General features: G+C 36.7%; 1 protein-coding gene across 2 annotated transcripts in view; it reads right to left on the bottom strand.

Moving 5' to 3' along the window:
• The window catches only part of RYK (receptor like tyrosine kinase), a 102,669-nt gene that overhangs the window by 68,321 nt on the left and 20,897 nt on the right, over positions 1-13,451 (bottom strand). For both annotated transcript variants that reach the window (XM_030873446.3, XM_030873447.3), the window contains exon 2: positions 4,336-4,457. In XM_030873446.3, the coding sequence (XP_030729306.1) occupies positions 4,336-4,457 (122 nt within the window). The remainder of the gene's footprint in view (positions 1-4,335; positions 4,458-13,451) is intronic.

Raw genomic sequence — 13,451 nt, 5'->3', positions numbered from 1 at the left:
ATTTCTAGCAGAGCAAACAGCAGCAATGTAACAGGGTACAGGGCATTCCAGAAATTGCCAGACACCCCCCAAAAAAATGGCAGTAAACAATTAGCAGGAGGGCAGGCAGAAAAAGAAAAGGCAGAGATGAGATCATGAAGGCTCCCTAAGAAATAGAACTTTATTCTGATGGCAACCGAGAGCCCTAGGACAGCTTTGCGGGGGGTACAGCAAGAGGTCAGTCAAGAGGCAAGACCAGTTAGAAGACTATTTCTGTATCTAGTTAAGAAACAATGAAAGCCCAAACTAAGGATGAGGCATTAGTCTCGAGAGAGATAGGAAACGAATTTAAGGTGTAATTATGAGCGGGAATAATCTGGACTGGGAAGGTGAAGGAGGAGTCTAGGATCCCTTCTAGGCTTCTGGCCTCGACGTGTAAATAAATGTGATGGCCTCCAACAATTCAGGGAGCTTCTGCCTTACGAGGACTATCATACCAGCAAGAGCAGTCCAAATGTGCATTAATGATGGTATTTAATACCCGCCACAGAAGTAGTTTAGAAATGATGCTCTACAAGATAATGTGAAGAACATGAAAGTACAAAAGAGCTATACCAAGGCTCCTGCTAATCCAAAATGTACCCACGCCAACACTGCTTCCCGTTCAAACATATATATTCATCTGAGCCCCTTCTTCTATCTGCTCTCCTCCACTCCAACTTCCTCCTTGTGATAGGCTCCTAAAACTCCTCAGGCACCCACTATCAGCAGTCAGACCCCTGAAACTCACTCTAAATGAAAAAAAAAAAATTAGTGTATATTTTTAAAAATGAATGAAAATAGAATGTTTAATTCTGTTCAATTCTAACTGCCACATCCCACACTGCCTTTTTATTCATAAGTCACTACTCATACACTTGCCCAGAAAATATTCTCATGGTATATCAGCATTTTTTTCCCCAAGTGGGCCCAGAAACAATCACATCCTATTCAAAGTCAGCAGCTTACCCAGAATAGAATCTCTACTATTTCATTAGATTTTTCACTATTTTAAAATATATGTTATTTTTTGTTTTCGTATTCATCAACATTAAAGATAGGAAAAGTAACAAAGGACTAACCATCAATTTTTTGAAGAATATAAAAAGCTTCTCTGCCTGAAAGATTCACAGAAACGATGGATCTCAGAGTTGCAAGGGAACTTAAATTTTAAGACTGCCACTCCACAATGTTTAAATTCCTTCTACAGCACTACCACCAAATGGCTACCCAGTGCAGATCACCTCTTCCAGTGAGAGGAAACAATCACACTGGCTAAAAGTGAAACCTAGTTCTAAACACAGGTGCAAAAATTAGTGGTTGAAAGGGTGTTGCGTTATGGGATTTTAATACATAATTTCAAATTATTTCCCCACGATTACCTGTTCATTATAAAGGAGAGAACTTTACAGTGGAGAAACCTGGTGAACTGTGTGATCACAGTTAACATCAACAGTAAGGGGACAAATTGACATCGTGTGCACTGTGGAGGACAGCAATGCTGTAGTGTTACCACCAAGGAGACATTCCGGAATCTAACCAGAAGGAAACCTCAGACAACTCAAAATGAGGGACAGTCCACTGGCCTGTATGTTCCTAAATGTCAAAGTCAAGAAACACAAAGAAAGGCCACAGGAGAAAAAAGGGCTATAAAGAACATGATTGGGATAACTGATGAAATATGAGTTCTGTAGATTAGATAATAGTATTGTTTTAATATTAAGTTCCTAACCCTGTTCTTAGAAAATATACACTGATATATTTAGGAGTAAAGGGACACAATGCATGCAATTCACTTGCACACAGTTCAACGGAAAAAAGTATGTGTGCATGAGTGTGGGGAGAATGAGCGAATGAATGACAAAGTAAGTAAATGGAGCAAACCAGTAACAATTAGTGAACCTGGGTAAAGGATACTCTTTGAGAATTCTTTGTACTGTTCTTATAATTTTCTCTGTTTGAAATTATATCAAAATTAAAAGTTACCCGCCCCAAATAATAATGTCACACAATGTTATATAAGAATACTGAAAAATGTGATAGCTGTTTCATTGAAGAGTCCAGGTGTCTACCCATTCAAACTAACAGACCTTAGATTAAAATGTCTCAGGTGAACCTTTTCTGAATTACCTATATGATTTATGCTGGCACTTCAGTATATCCAAGTTACCATCTACCATATGTTCTTAGTTCACATGAAATTTCTCTCTCTGTTTTTGCAGATTTCACCCTAAAGAGATCTATCCACTCCTAAAAGAACACCCCCCCCCATTTGGATACCCCAAGGCAATAATGTTGGACAGTTGAGGTGCTCTAGACAGCAAGGCACATATGCTTTACCCAGGATCCAAGCTAATTCAACTTTAATCACAGCATTCCTGCAGCTACGTTTTAATGCATGTATGTGTATGTGTGTACGTTTCTCTAATGTACATGTGAGTATATATAATAATGTGGATATATGCATATTTATATAATCATTTTTACTTATCTGACTGGCAAACAAATACACTTAAATATTTAGCATTAAATGGTGAACTGAAAGAAGCACTCTTATTCACTTTGTAAGGAATGTTGGCTTATTGGTACCATCTTAAGAGAGGGAAGGGAGAACGAATTTGGCGATATCAATCAAAATTTTAATCATGCACAGTCTCTGACCCAGTCATTTCACTTCCTGGTCACAACGTACTACTCAGAAATAATGCCAAAAGTACACAAAAATTTCTTAACAAATTAAGATGTTCTTAATGTTCTTAATACTAAACATAACACACATTCACACACATATTTTTTGTTTCTATATTCATCAATAATAAAGTTAGAAACAGCAACAAAAGATGAACTACCAATTGTTTTTACCATGGATTTTGCTTGCCAAATGAAGTGAAGAAACTATTTGTAATAGTGAAAGGAAACACTGTTTGAAACAGTAAAATGCTATTAAAAATCCATGCATCGGGCTTCCCTGGTGGCGCAGTGGTTGAGAGTCTGCCTGCCGATGCAGGGGACATGGGTTTGTGCCCTGGTCCGGGAAGATCCCACATGCCGCGGAGCAGCTGGGCCCGTGAGCCATGGCCGCTGAGCCTGTGCGTCCAGAGCCTGTGCTCCGCAACGGGAGAGGCCACAACAGTGAGAGGCCCGCGTACCGCAAAAAAAAAAAAAAAAAAAAAAATCCATGCATCAATGAGGCACTTAACAAATAACAATACATCGTACATCCATATGATATCATATTATAAAGCCATTAAAGAGACTGCGTTAAATCTGAAAGTAGAGAAATGGAAAGATGCCAAGACATAGTATCAGGTAGGGGGGAAACACTGTACAACACATGTGTTAGAAAATCCCCTTTTTGTTTAAAAAGGAAAAAGAAATGAGCTTTGAAGTATACCAAATTATAAACAATGATTACTTCTTGGTACAGAGGTACAAAGTCTTAACAGTTCTTAAAACAATTCTATAATATTTGAATTTTCCCAATAACTATTATTGTTTTCTAAGTAGACAAAAAAAGATCTATATTAAAGTGATCAAACTTAAATGACCTGCAACAAATATAAGGACAAATACCACTTTATAATAATTTTAAAATAAACTGTGCAGTAGGTATTCTTATTTGTTTTTAGTAGCAAAAACTATTTTTATTTCCCAAATAAAACCCTACTCAGAAGCTTATATATAATGGTGCCAAAAGAAACTGAAGTTGATCGGGGGAGGTGGGCTCTACATTCAGCCTCTCACTCTCTGACCTAAGAGAAAACTTATCATGTTAGAGAAGCCCAGACAGTCAGAAGAAATGTGAAGAATTCAGCAACAAGCAAACCAGGCAAGAGGTTCGTCAGAGTTACACACAGGTGCTTACGTCTGCTGTACCTGACTTTTACCACTTCTCCATAAATGGGAGAACTATATCCAATACCTCAAACATGTCTGAAACACCTAACTTACAAATTCCCCCACCCCTCACTCATATCACTTCATCATAACAGTAACAGCATCGTCATTAACAGGTCCAGCTGTCCCCTCTTCAAGCTAGAGCTACATCCCTATTTGAAAAGCTTGAAAAGATGTAAGTGTTCTGCCATAAGCTAGTCACATAAATGATGACTACCTTCATTTTCAAGGATTTGAGAAAGTCTAGAGGACTAGGCTCAAGATTTAAAATAGAAATCTGAAAAGATCCAGTACTGCTACAGCCCACCACCCACTGACCCCCTTGTGTGGTTGGCAGCCCATTCCTCAGATACAGTCCTTGCCTCAGCCTCTGGGCCTGGGTGGTCCTGTCTTGGCATCTTTGGTTGACCGCTCTCTTACCTTGGACTTTGCATGCCAAGTGAAGTGCAGGAAATTTGTCTCGCTGGGTACTAACAGGTTAAAGGATAGGGCGTAGTGACTAATAAGATCATTTCTCACATAATAAAGTTCTGCATCAAGACCTAGAAAAAAAATAGGGAAAAAAATTAAACGCCCATAATACCCTCAAAAGCATTAACCATCAGTATTTCAAATACTGATTATTATAAAAATAACACTGATGTACAAATGCACATCACAAACATATCCCACATGTGCTGCCTTACAAAGTAGGAAGAACACAGGATTTCATCATCGCCAACAAGGATTAAGAAACTGAGACTCAGGACAATTAAGGGGTCCTCCAGCTAAGCACAGGGGTGCTGGAGCCACAACTCTGGGAGCCACGCTGTCTTCCGAGAACCACCAATGTGATACACTTCCTTCTGGAAACAGACCTTCTCAGAGAAATGCCTACAAACAAAAGCCCCTTAACCCCACAAAACTGATGAGGATTTAGGAAGAGAGATGGGCACCTGGGTGAAAATATTAATGTGAACCAAGGCCTCAAGACCCCAGCCAGAGATGACCTCGGCTTCTGTCAGTACGACGCACTGGCTGCTTGGACGGCATGTTACCAAGGTACACTCAACACCACTGCCACACAGACACACGTCCTCTTCCCAATCTGAACTACAAGGTGGAGAACACCATACTTCTCGTATTCTTGGGACAGTCCTCTGCACAAAGCAGATGCTCAGTAAACACTTGTTAGACAAGTTAGAACTGCAGATAAAAAGAGAAATAATCGAGATGCCTGAGAAATGTTGGAGATTTCAAATCTCACTCATTGCCATATCACTTTCTTGCCCAGGTCACATCCAACCTCAAACACACATCACATTTCTCAATTTTGTGATACCCCTTCTTAAAATAAAAATTTTAAAGGCAAAATTTAATCACCATCTTGAGTGGAAAACCAGTAATTATTGTGAAAAAATACAAGGTAACCAAAAAAAAAATATAATAAATCAATTAAAAGGAAAACAAAACATTACTAAATGCTAAATACTGTGGCCTACACCAAGGCAGTGAGCTTGAGCCCAGTTCATTGTTTACAAAAAGGGAGGAAGGGGATAATAGCAAGTGTTTGAGAGAGGTAAAGAATCAGAGGTTTTCTCTATGATAACCCAAAAGAACTTTAAGAATGAAAGCAGGGAGTAAGTTCTCTCAATTGATTTACTGTTATTAAAAGTTGTGACCAGGTGTCCCTCTAGTAATGCATGACACATATTCCACACATAGGAGGGAAAAAGGTACAGGGGAGGCCAACTGAAATGTAAATTTCACACTCACTGAGCCTTATACCATGAGTCTAAAACACCTTGTGGTATACAAAGAGGTCAAGGTGAGGCTCTCACACCTCCTAAGATACAGATAGAGAAATGAATAACTCTGCTATAGGCATTTCTTCTGTAAAATTAGTTTTCTCATTTCTGAACTGAATCTAATACAATCATTAATTCAGAAATGAGATTTGAGGCTTACATAGGGGAAAGTTGCTGCACTGGTTGAGCAGCGCTGCTTTATTGATCCTATAGAGGAAACCAAATGCAATGAGAGAAAGTTAGAGGTCTTCTGCAAAAGGCTCTCCCTGCCAGCAGAACAGGAAGTGCTAGCAAACAATTGGGGAGGGAGGACTGGTGGGGCTGGAGAAAGGAGGGTAGGGGAAAGAAAGTAAGAAGGTGGGAGAGAGGTAGGAGGGAAATGCAACAAGAAAGCTGGGTACAAAGAAGGCCATCAGCAAACACAATAACTGTAAATAGCTTAAATTTTGCTTGTTTTTAAAAATTTTTTTTACTCTAGTCTAGATTGATGCTGTTCATAAGAGATATACAATACCTAGAACAAAATTTTAAAATATATGCCAGGTTAAAAGGGGGAGAAAAACAAAGAAGTAAATATGGCAATACGGACATGAGACAAATTAGAACTTAAGGTAGAAAGACTTTATATTAATAAATTCATTAATTAATATGAATTTATTAGTAAGAAAAAGTTCATATTCATAAAAACCTAAGATACAGTAGTACAACTAACAAACGAGCTTCAAATATAGAAAGCCAAAAAAAAAATCAAGAAGAAATAAATCCACAATCATAGTTGGAAACTAACATCCTTCAGAAAACAAAAGATCAAAACAGATAAAAATTTAGTGTGGACATATAATTTGAACAATGTAATTATGGGACATGAAACAAGGGAGGTTAATCATGAATTAGACCCATTACACTTTTTTTTTTTTTTTTTTTTTGCGGTATGCGGTCCTCTCACTGTTGTGGCCTCTCCCGTTGTGGAGCACAGGCTCCGGACGCGCAGGCCCAGCCGCCATGGCTCACGGGCCCAGCCGCTCCGCGGCATGTGGGATCCTCCCGGACCAGGGCACGAACCCGTGTCCCCTGCATCGGCAGGCGGACTCTCAACCACTGCGCCACCAGGGAAGCCCCCATTACACATTTTACAAAATGGATTCTAACTTGAAATAATGCAGGCTACCTTCTCTGATCAAATACCACAATATAGAAATTAACCATAAGGATAAAGTCAAAAGATGATTACTTGAAAAGATTAGTAGGGACTTCCCTGGTGGTCCAGTGGTTAAGAGTACGACGCGGACTTCCAATGCAGGAGACTCGGGTTTGATCCCTGGCTGGGGAACTAAGATCCCACACACTGCACGGTAACTAAGCCCGCGCCCAACAACTACAGAGCCCGTGTGACCCAACTGCAGAGCCCACGTGCTCTGGAGCCCATGAGCCACAACTAGAGAGAAGCCGGCACACCGCAACGAAGAGGCTGCGCACCGCAACAAAGGATCCCGCATGCCACAACTGAGACCTGACGCAGCCATAAATAAATAAATAAATAGATAGATAAATAAATAAGAAAAAAAGGAGACACAGACTAACAATATTTAGGAAGAGGCAACGTTACTACAAGTCCTATAGATGTTAAAAAAAAGAATATTATGAACAACCTAATGACAATTTCAGTAATTTAGGTAAGATAAAAAAAATCCTTGAATTTACCAAAACTGACAAGAAGAAATTAAAAATCCAAATAATTAAAAATCTTCCCTCAAAGCTCCAGGTCCAGATGAATTCTACCAAAACATTTAAGGAAGATATACTACCAATCTTGCACAAACTCTTTCAGAAAACAGTCAAAGAACTTCCTAACTCATTTTATGTTACACTGATATTAAAACCTGACTAAAACATCGTAAGAAAATTAGACTGACTTCCCTCGTGAACATAGACACATTCTCTATCAAACATTAGCAAACTGAGTCCAGCAATATAGAAAAAGGTTAATACATCATGACCAAGTGTTTATAAAAGGTAAACCTTTAAAAATCAATATAATTAAACACATTAATGAATAAAAGGCAAAAACCCAGATCATCTCAATAGATGCAGAAAATGCATTTGGTAAAATTCAAAGCCTAATAATGATTAAAAAAAACTGGGCAAACTAGGAAGAGAAGTAAATCTTCTCAGTCTGGTAAAGAGTATCTACAAAAACACTATAGCTAACATCATACTCAATGGTGAATTTAAATTCTTATTTCTAAGATCAGAAACAAGACAAGGACGTCCACTTCCAACACTTCTATTCAACCTTGCGCTGGAGGTCATAGCCAATTTATAAGACAAAAAGTATAAAAGTTAGAGAGGATGAACTATAGCTCATTATTCACAGATGATAGGATTACATGTGCAGAGAAAACACTATGAAATCTATTATTAATAAAATACTACTAAAACCAATTCATGAATTTAGCAAAGCCTCAGAATACAAGGCCAATATTCAAAAAATTACTTGTATCTCTATATACTAGCAACAATTGGAAAATAAAATTTAAAAATCAATACCATAACATAAAAGAAAACAGTATCTAGAAATAATTCTAACTAAAGATAAGACCTCTTTACTTGGAAACTACAGAACATGACAGAAAAATTAGAGATGACCTAAGTAAGTGGAGAGATACCATTCTCTTAGATAAGCCTCAACACTGTTAAGATGTCAAGTTTCTTAAATTGATCTATAGCTTTAAAGTAATCCTAATCAAAATTCTAACAGATTTTCTGAAGAAACAAATTAACTCTAAAATGAAATTTAAATGCCAAAATAATCTTGAAGAAAAAAGAAAAAGACAACGTTGGAAGACTCACACTACCTCATAGGTAATGTAAGGATTCCAGTTATCATCCTATTTCACAACAGGATGAAGAACTAGAGTAATCAAGACAGTGTGGTATTGGTATAAGGATAGATATATCAATGGAACAAAACAGAATCCAAAACTAAACCCACAAGGGTCAATGGAATTTCAACAAAGGCACAATGGCAATTCAATTAAAGTGATGCTAAACCAAATGGATAAAGGTATGGGGGGAAAAATCTTGAGCCCTATCTTACATATCACATATTACAAAACCTGATCTGAAATTGATTACAGACCTAAATGTAAAGGCTAAAACTATAAAGCTTCTAGAAGAAAATGATTATTTTCACAACCTGGATTAAGCAAAGATTTCTTGGACTGGCCACATAAACCACGAACCCAAAGAGAAAAAATTGGTGAATTGGTCATCATTAAAATTAAAAACTTCTGCTCCTTAAAAGATACTAAGAAAATGAAATTCAAGTCACAAACTGGGAGAAAATATTCACAACTCATACACCTAAAAGGACTTGTTTCTAGAATAAAGATCTCTTATGAACTAAAACTAAAAAGACAACCCAATTAAATAAAATAGGCAAAAGATGTGAACATACATTTTGTAAGAAAAGATATGTAAATAGACAATGAGCATATGAAAAGGTGCTAAACATTATTAGTTATCAGCAAAATACAAACTAAAACCACAATGAGATACCATTTCCACTCACAAGAATGACTAAATGTTGGCAAGGATGTGGAGCAACTGCAACTCTCATACATTGCTGGGAAGGTAAAAATGTTCAACTACTTTGGAAAACAGGCAGTTTCTTATAAAGTTAAGCATATGCCTACTCAGACCCAGTAATTCCACTCCTAGGTAATTATCCAAAAGAAATAAAAACATATGATTCCACAAAAAAACTCGTATGTGAACATTGATAACACTTTTATTCAGAATAGCCAAAACTGGAAACAACACAAATGTCCATCAGCAGATGAATGAATAATCAATTGAGTATATTCATACAATGGAATACTACTCAGCAATGAAAATAAACTGTTGAGACTCTGTAACAAAAGGGATGAATCTCACAGACAATATGAGTCAAAGAAGCTGTACACAGAGTACATCCTATATGATTCCATTTATATAACGTTCTAGAACAGGCAAAATTAATCTGTGGTGACAGAAATCAGATTAGTGTGGTTGCTTGGGAGGGGGTTGGGAGGGAGATTGGTGAACTGATTACAAAGGGAACCTCCTGGGGTGATGGAAATGTTCTGCATCTAATGGGGGCGGTGGTTACATAGGTGTATGCATTTTTCAAAACTCGACCAACTGTATCTGCATGTTTCATTGTATGTAAAGTTTACCTAAATTTTTTTAAAGAGTCAACAAGTTTTTACCTCTCTTTTCCAGTCTTAAAAAGCTTGCATACCACAGAATGTTACTATCACCAACATAAAAAGTTTCAGAAAAAAAGAATTAATCTTAAGTGATCAACAACTTCCAAATTTAAATTTCAAACATCATTCACAGGGAAATGAATTGTTCCTAATAAATAACAGTTATAAGGTTATTACTGGTAATAACAATGATGTGTAAATATTTAAATTTTCCAGACACAGTTCAAAGTGTCAAGAACATCTAGGAGTTCTGTAAATTCAACTCCACATAAAACTCCTTCCCAGTATCTTAGCTACCTCATTCACTGAGGATTCTGGAACCAGTTTATGAAATTTCTACACACCCTTATCCTGTGACTTATTATGGCAGACTCCCAATGTACCTGAGACCAACCCACTCTCAACCCAACCTTCAATGATCCTTTTATTCCTCAACTCCAACAACCTTCATCTATACCAAAGCAACCCATTTCTATGGACAGTGACAATATATAAATTGCTCTACCTCCAAAATTTTACACTGTAATTATCTCAATAGTTAGTAGCTCCTCAGCTCCTTCCCTTTATTGTTACAACAGGTGTTCTGTGGGCTCATAATATCGCCAGTGTCCATAATCCTCTTGTTTCTCCCATTTGATTATAGCAATTATTTCCTTATTTTCTTCTTACTGGCCTCAACGCCAATTACTGCAATTACTTTCTTACCAGTACCCTCAACTTTCTCCCACAGCCTATATCAAGACATGCATACCCTACCCTGAAAACAGCCAATCTTGAACTTGACTTGACACCCCTACTCCTTGTCTTCTCTGGTGCTATAACTGAATGCTGCATAATCCTGAATGAAGTCATTCCCACAAATGAGTCACTACAAAACCATGACTTCTATGCTCAACAAATAAAGTAATATACATAAGCTGTTGAAAGTTTGGAGCCCTGTGATCCATATCTTAATGACCACCAAAATAAACTGAAAATTTTAAATTCACTACCCTAGATTGAGGTATTGAAACAGTAATACAACTGTTAAACAGAGTTGCTGTTTCCTGACTAGATTTTGAAAGCAATTTATTTTGAAATAGCCATTCTTTTTTTTTTTTTTTTTCTTGCGGTACGTGGGCCTCTCACCACTGCGCCACCATGGAAGCCCTGAAATAGCTATTCTTTATTAACTCAGGTAGTTATTCCTAGTTTGGAAGGGTTTGAATTTCTTCAAAGAAGCCATTTTAATGGTTCAAATTTAATGGTTCAAATTAGGTTCAAATTTTCACCTATCAAATTAGCAAATACAGTCTGTTCTGTCATAAGACAGGTTCCTGAACACCAATTAGCTTATAAGTGGTTAGTAAATAAAATAACAATACCAGTACAACACAGAAATTGTGTCAGTTTACATTTGAATTTTCCCAGGCAAGGGGGACTGTAATAGCAGGTAAAGAATTATAACTTTCAGTGGAAAAGGAAAAGACCCTTACTCAACTCAGCTACCACCAGGCAGGAGCCCTCTCAGCCCTATTTTAAGAAAACTAAAAATAAGCACCTGCACGCAGGGCTCTCTCCTCAGAGGAGCACCACCAGTCTCTGCGTGGTTCCTGGACCTAGGAAGATGCACTTTCTCTTGTGTCCAACTCTATGGCAGCCCCAATGGCTTAGAAAGCTGCTCTCATCTGCACTATCTCAAAAACATGCAAGCCAGCGATTTCCACCCTATTATGTTTTAACATCTTTAATTCTCCTCTGAAGCAGCCTCAGCCACCCTAAGTGGTTTGACCAGGCTGTCCAAGTTATCTCATAAGGTACCAATTATGCTTTTGTTAGTAATTGGTTTGAAAACTGCAGAGGTCTTGAATGGTTTGCCCTTAACCTTATTCTTCCCATAAGTCCTGTTATTTTCAGTGACTTGGAAACCTTAAAGGGTTTTTTTTTTTAATGTATTTGATGTTGTAACAGAAATGCTTATGTTCTTTAAATACAATACTGAATGTTAGGCAGTGTGCGGCAAGCAAGCAATTTGTGAACATATATCAATATTTTATAAATATTTATACTCTGACCCACTAAGTCCAATTTGAAAAATTCATCCTAAGGAAACCAAATATAGATTCAAATGTTTATGTATAAAGATATTAATCAAAATAAAATTTAAAATTGAAGAAAAGTAACAATATAAACTACCAGCAACAGAGCAGTAATCAATAAACTATAATATATCCATAACAGAGAACAATAGTTTTCAACAATTTCTCTTTCTTTGGAGAAGGAGAAAGGTGGTACTCTAAGCCATTACACCCCTTCAGTCAAATCTCTCCTGTTCATCCATGTGACATATTGAGCTTCCCCTTTGAAGACAGGTTTTAATGACTAAAAAAACACTGAAAAAGACTATGAAGCCATGAATAGGACTGTTACAAATAAATTTTAATGAATTGAGTTTTGCTTAGAATGTTACATTAAATAAGAACAGGCAAGATACAAACTATATACAGCAAAATTTTAATAATGTCTGGCATCTATAATAGTTCCCTTGCATAAAATAGGTGTTCAATAAATATTTGTCTGGTGAATTAAATGTACATGTACATGCAACCCTCAGTGTTCACAACAGCACTATTTACAACAGCCAAGACATGGAAGCAACCTAAATGTTCATCAACAGATGAATGGATAAAGAAGATGTGGTATATATATACAATGGAATATTACCCAGCCATAAAAAAGAATGAAATAATGCCATTTGCAGCAACATGGATGGACCCAGAGATTATCATATTAAGTGAAGTAAGCCAGACAAAGACAAATATCATATAATATCACTCATACGTGATACAAATGAACTTATTTACAAAACAAATAGACTCAGACATAGAAAACAAACTTATGGTTACCAAAGGGGATGGGGGGTGGAGATAAATTAAGAATTTGGGATTAACATATACACACTACTATATATAAGATAAATAAACAACAAGGACCTATTGTATAGCATAGCAAACTACATTCAATATCTTGTAATAACCTATAATGGAAAAAGAATCTGAAAAAGAATACATATACATTCAGAATATATATTCAGTTATATATATAACTGAATCACTTTGCTATACACCTGAAACCAATACAACATTGTAAATTAACTATACTTCAATTTATAAAAAGGTTAAAAAAAAAGAGGACCTGCATTAAAAGAAACCCTGTACATGTATACGTACAATGTGTGTGTTCCATTTCTCAAAAAAGAAAGGAAATACCAAAAAATATGAAGTGATTGATTATAAATGGTGGCTTATGGGTTATGCTTTTATTCTTTTCTTAAATTTCCTATGAAAGTTAAGTTAAACTGGGAAAAATAAAAATTAGTTTTCAAAAACATGTTTAAAGAAATATGCATACAGCTACAGCAATGCACTGAACAAAAACCCAATTACTGCCTAGAGTAATCCATGAAGGCCAGTAAAAGCTACAGAGAAAGCCCTCAAACAACAAATTTCAATTTTAAAAA

This window comes from Globicephala melas, chromosome 4 (genome assembly GCF_963455315.2).
Source record: "Globicephala melas chromosome 4, mGloMel1.2, whole genome shotgun sequence".
Classification (NCBI taxonomy): domain Eukaryota; kingdom Metazoa; phylum Chordata; class Mammalia; order Artiodactyla; family Delphinidae; genus Globicephala; species Globicephala melas.
The sequence above is the reverse complement of the archived record's forward strand: the minus strand, read 5'-3'. Positions and strand labels throughout refer to the sequence as shown.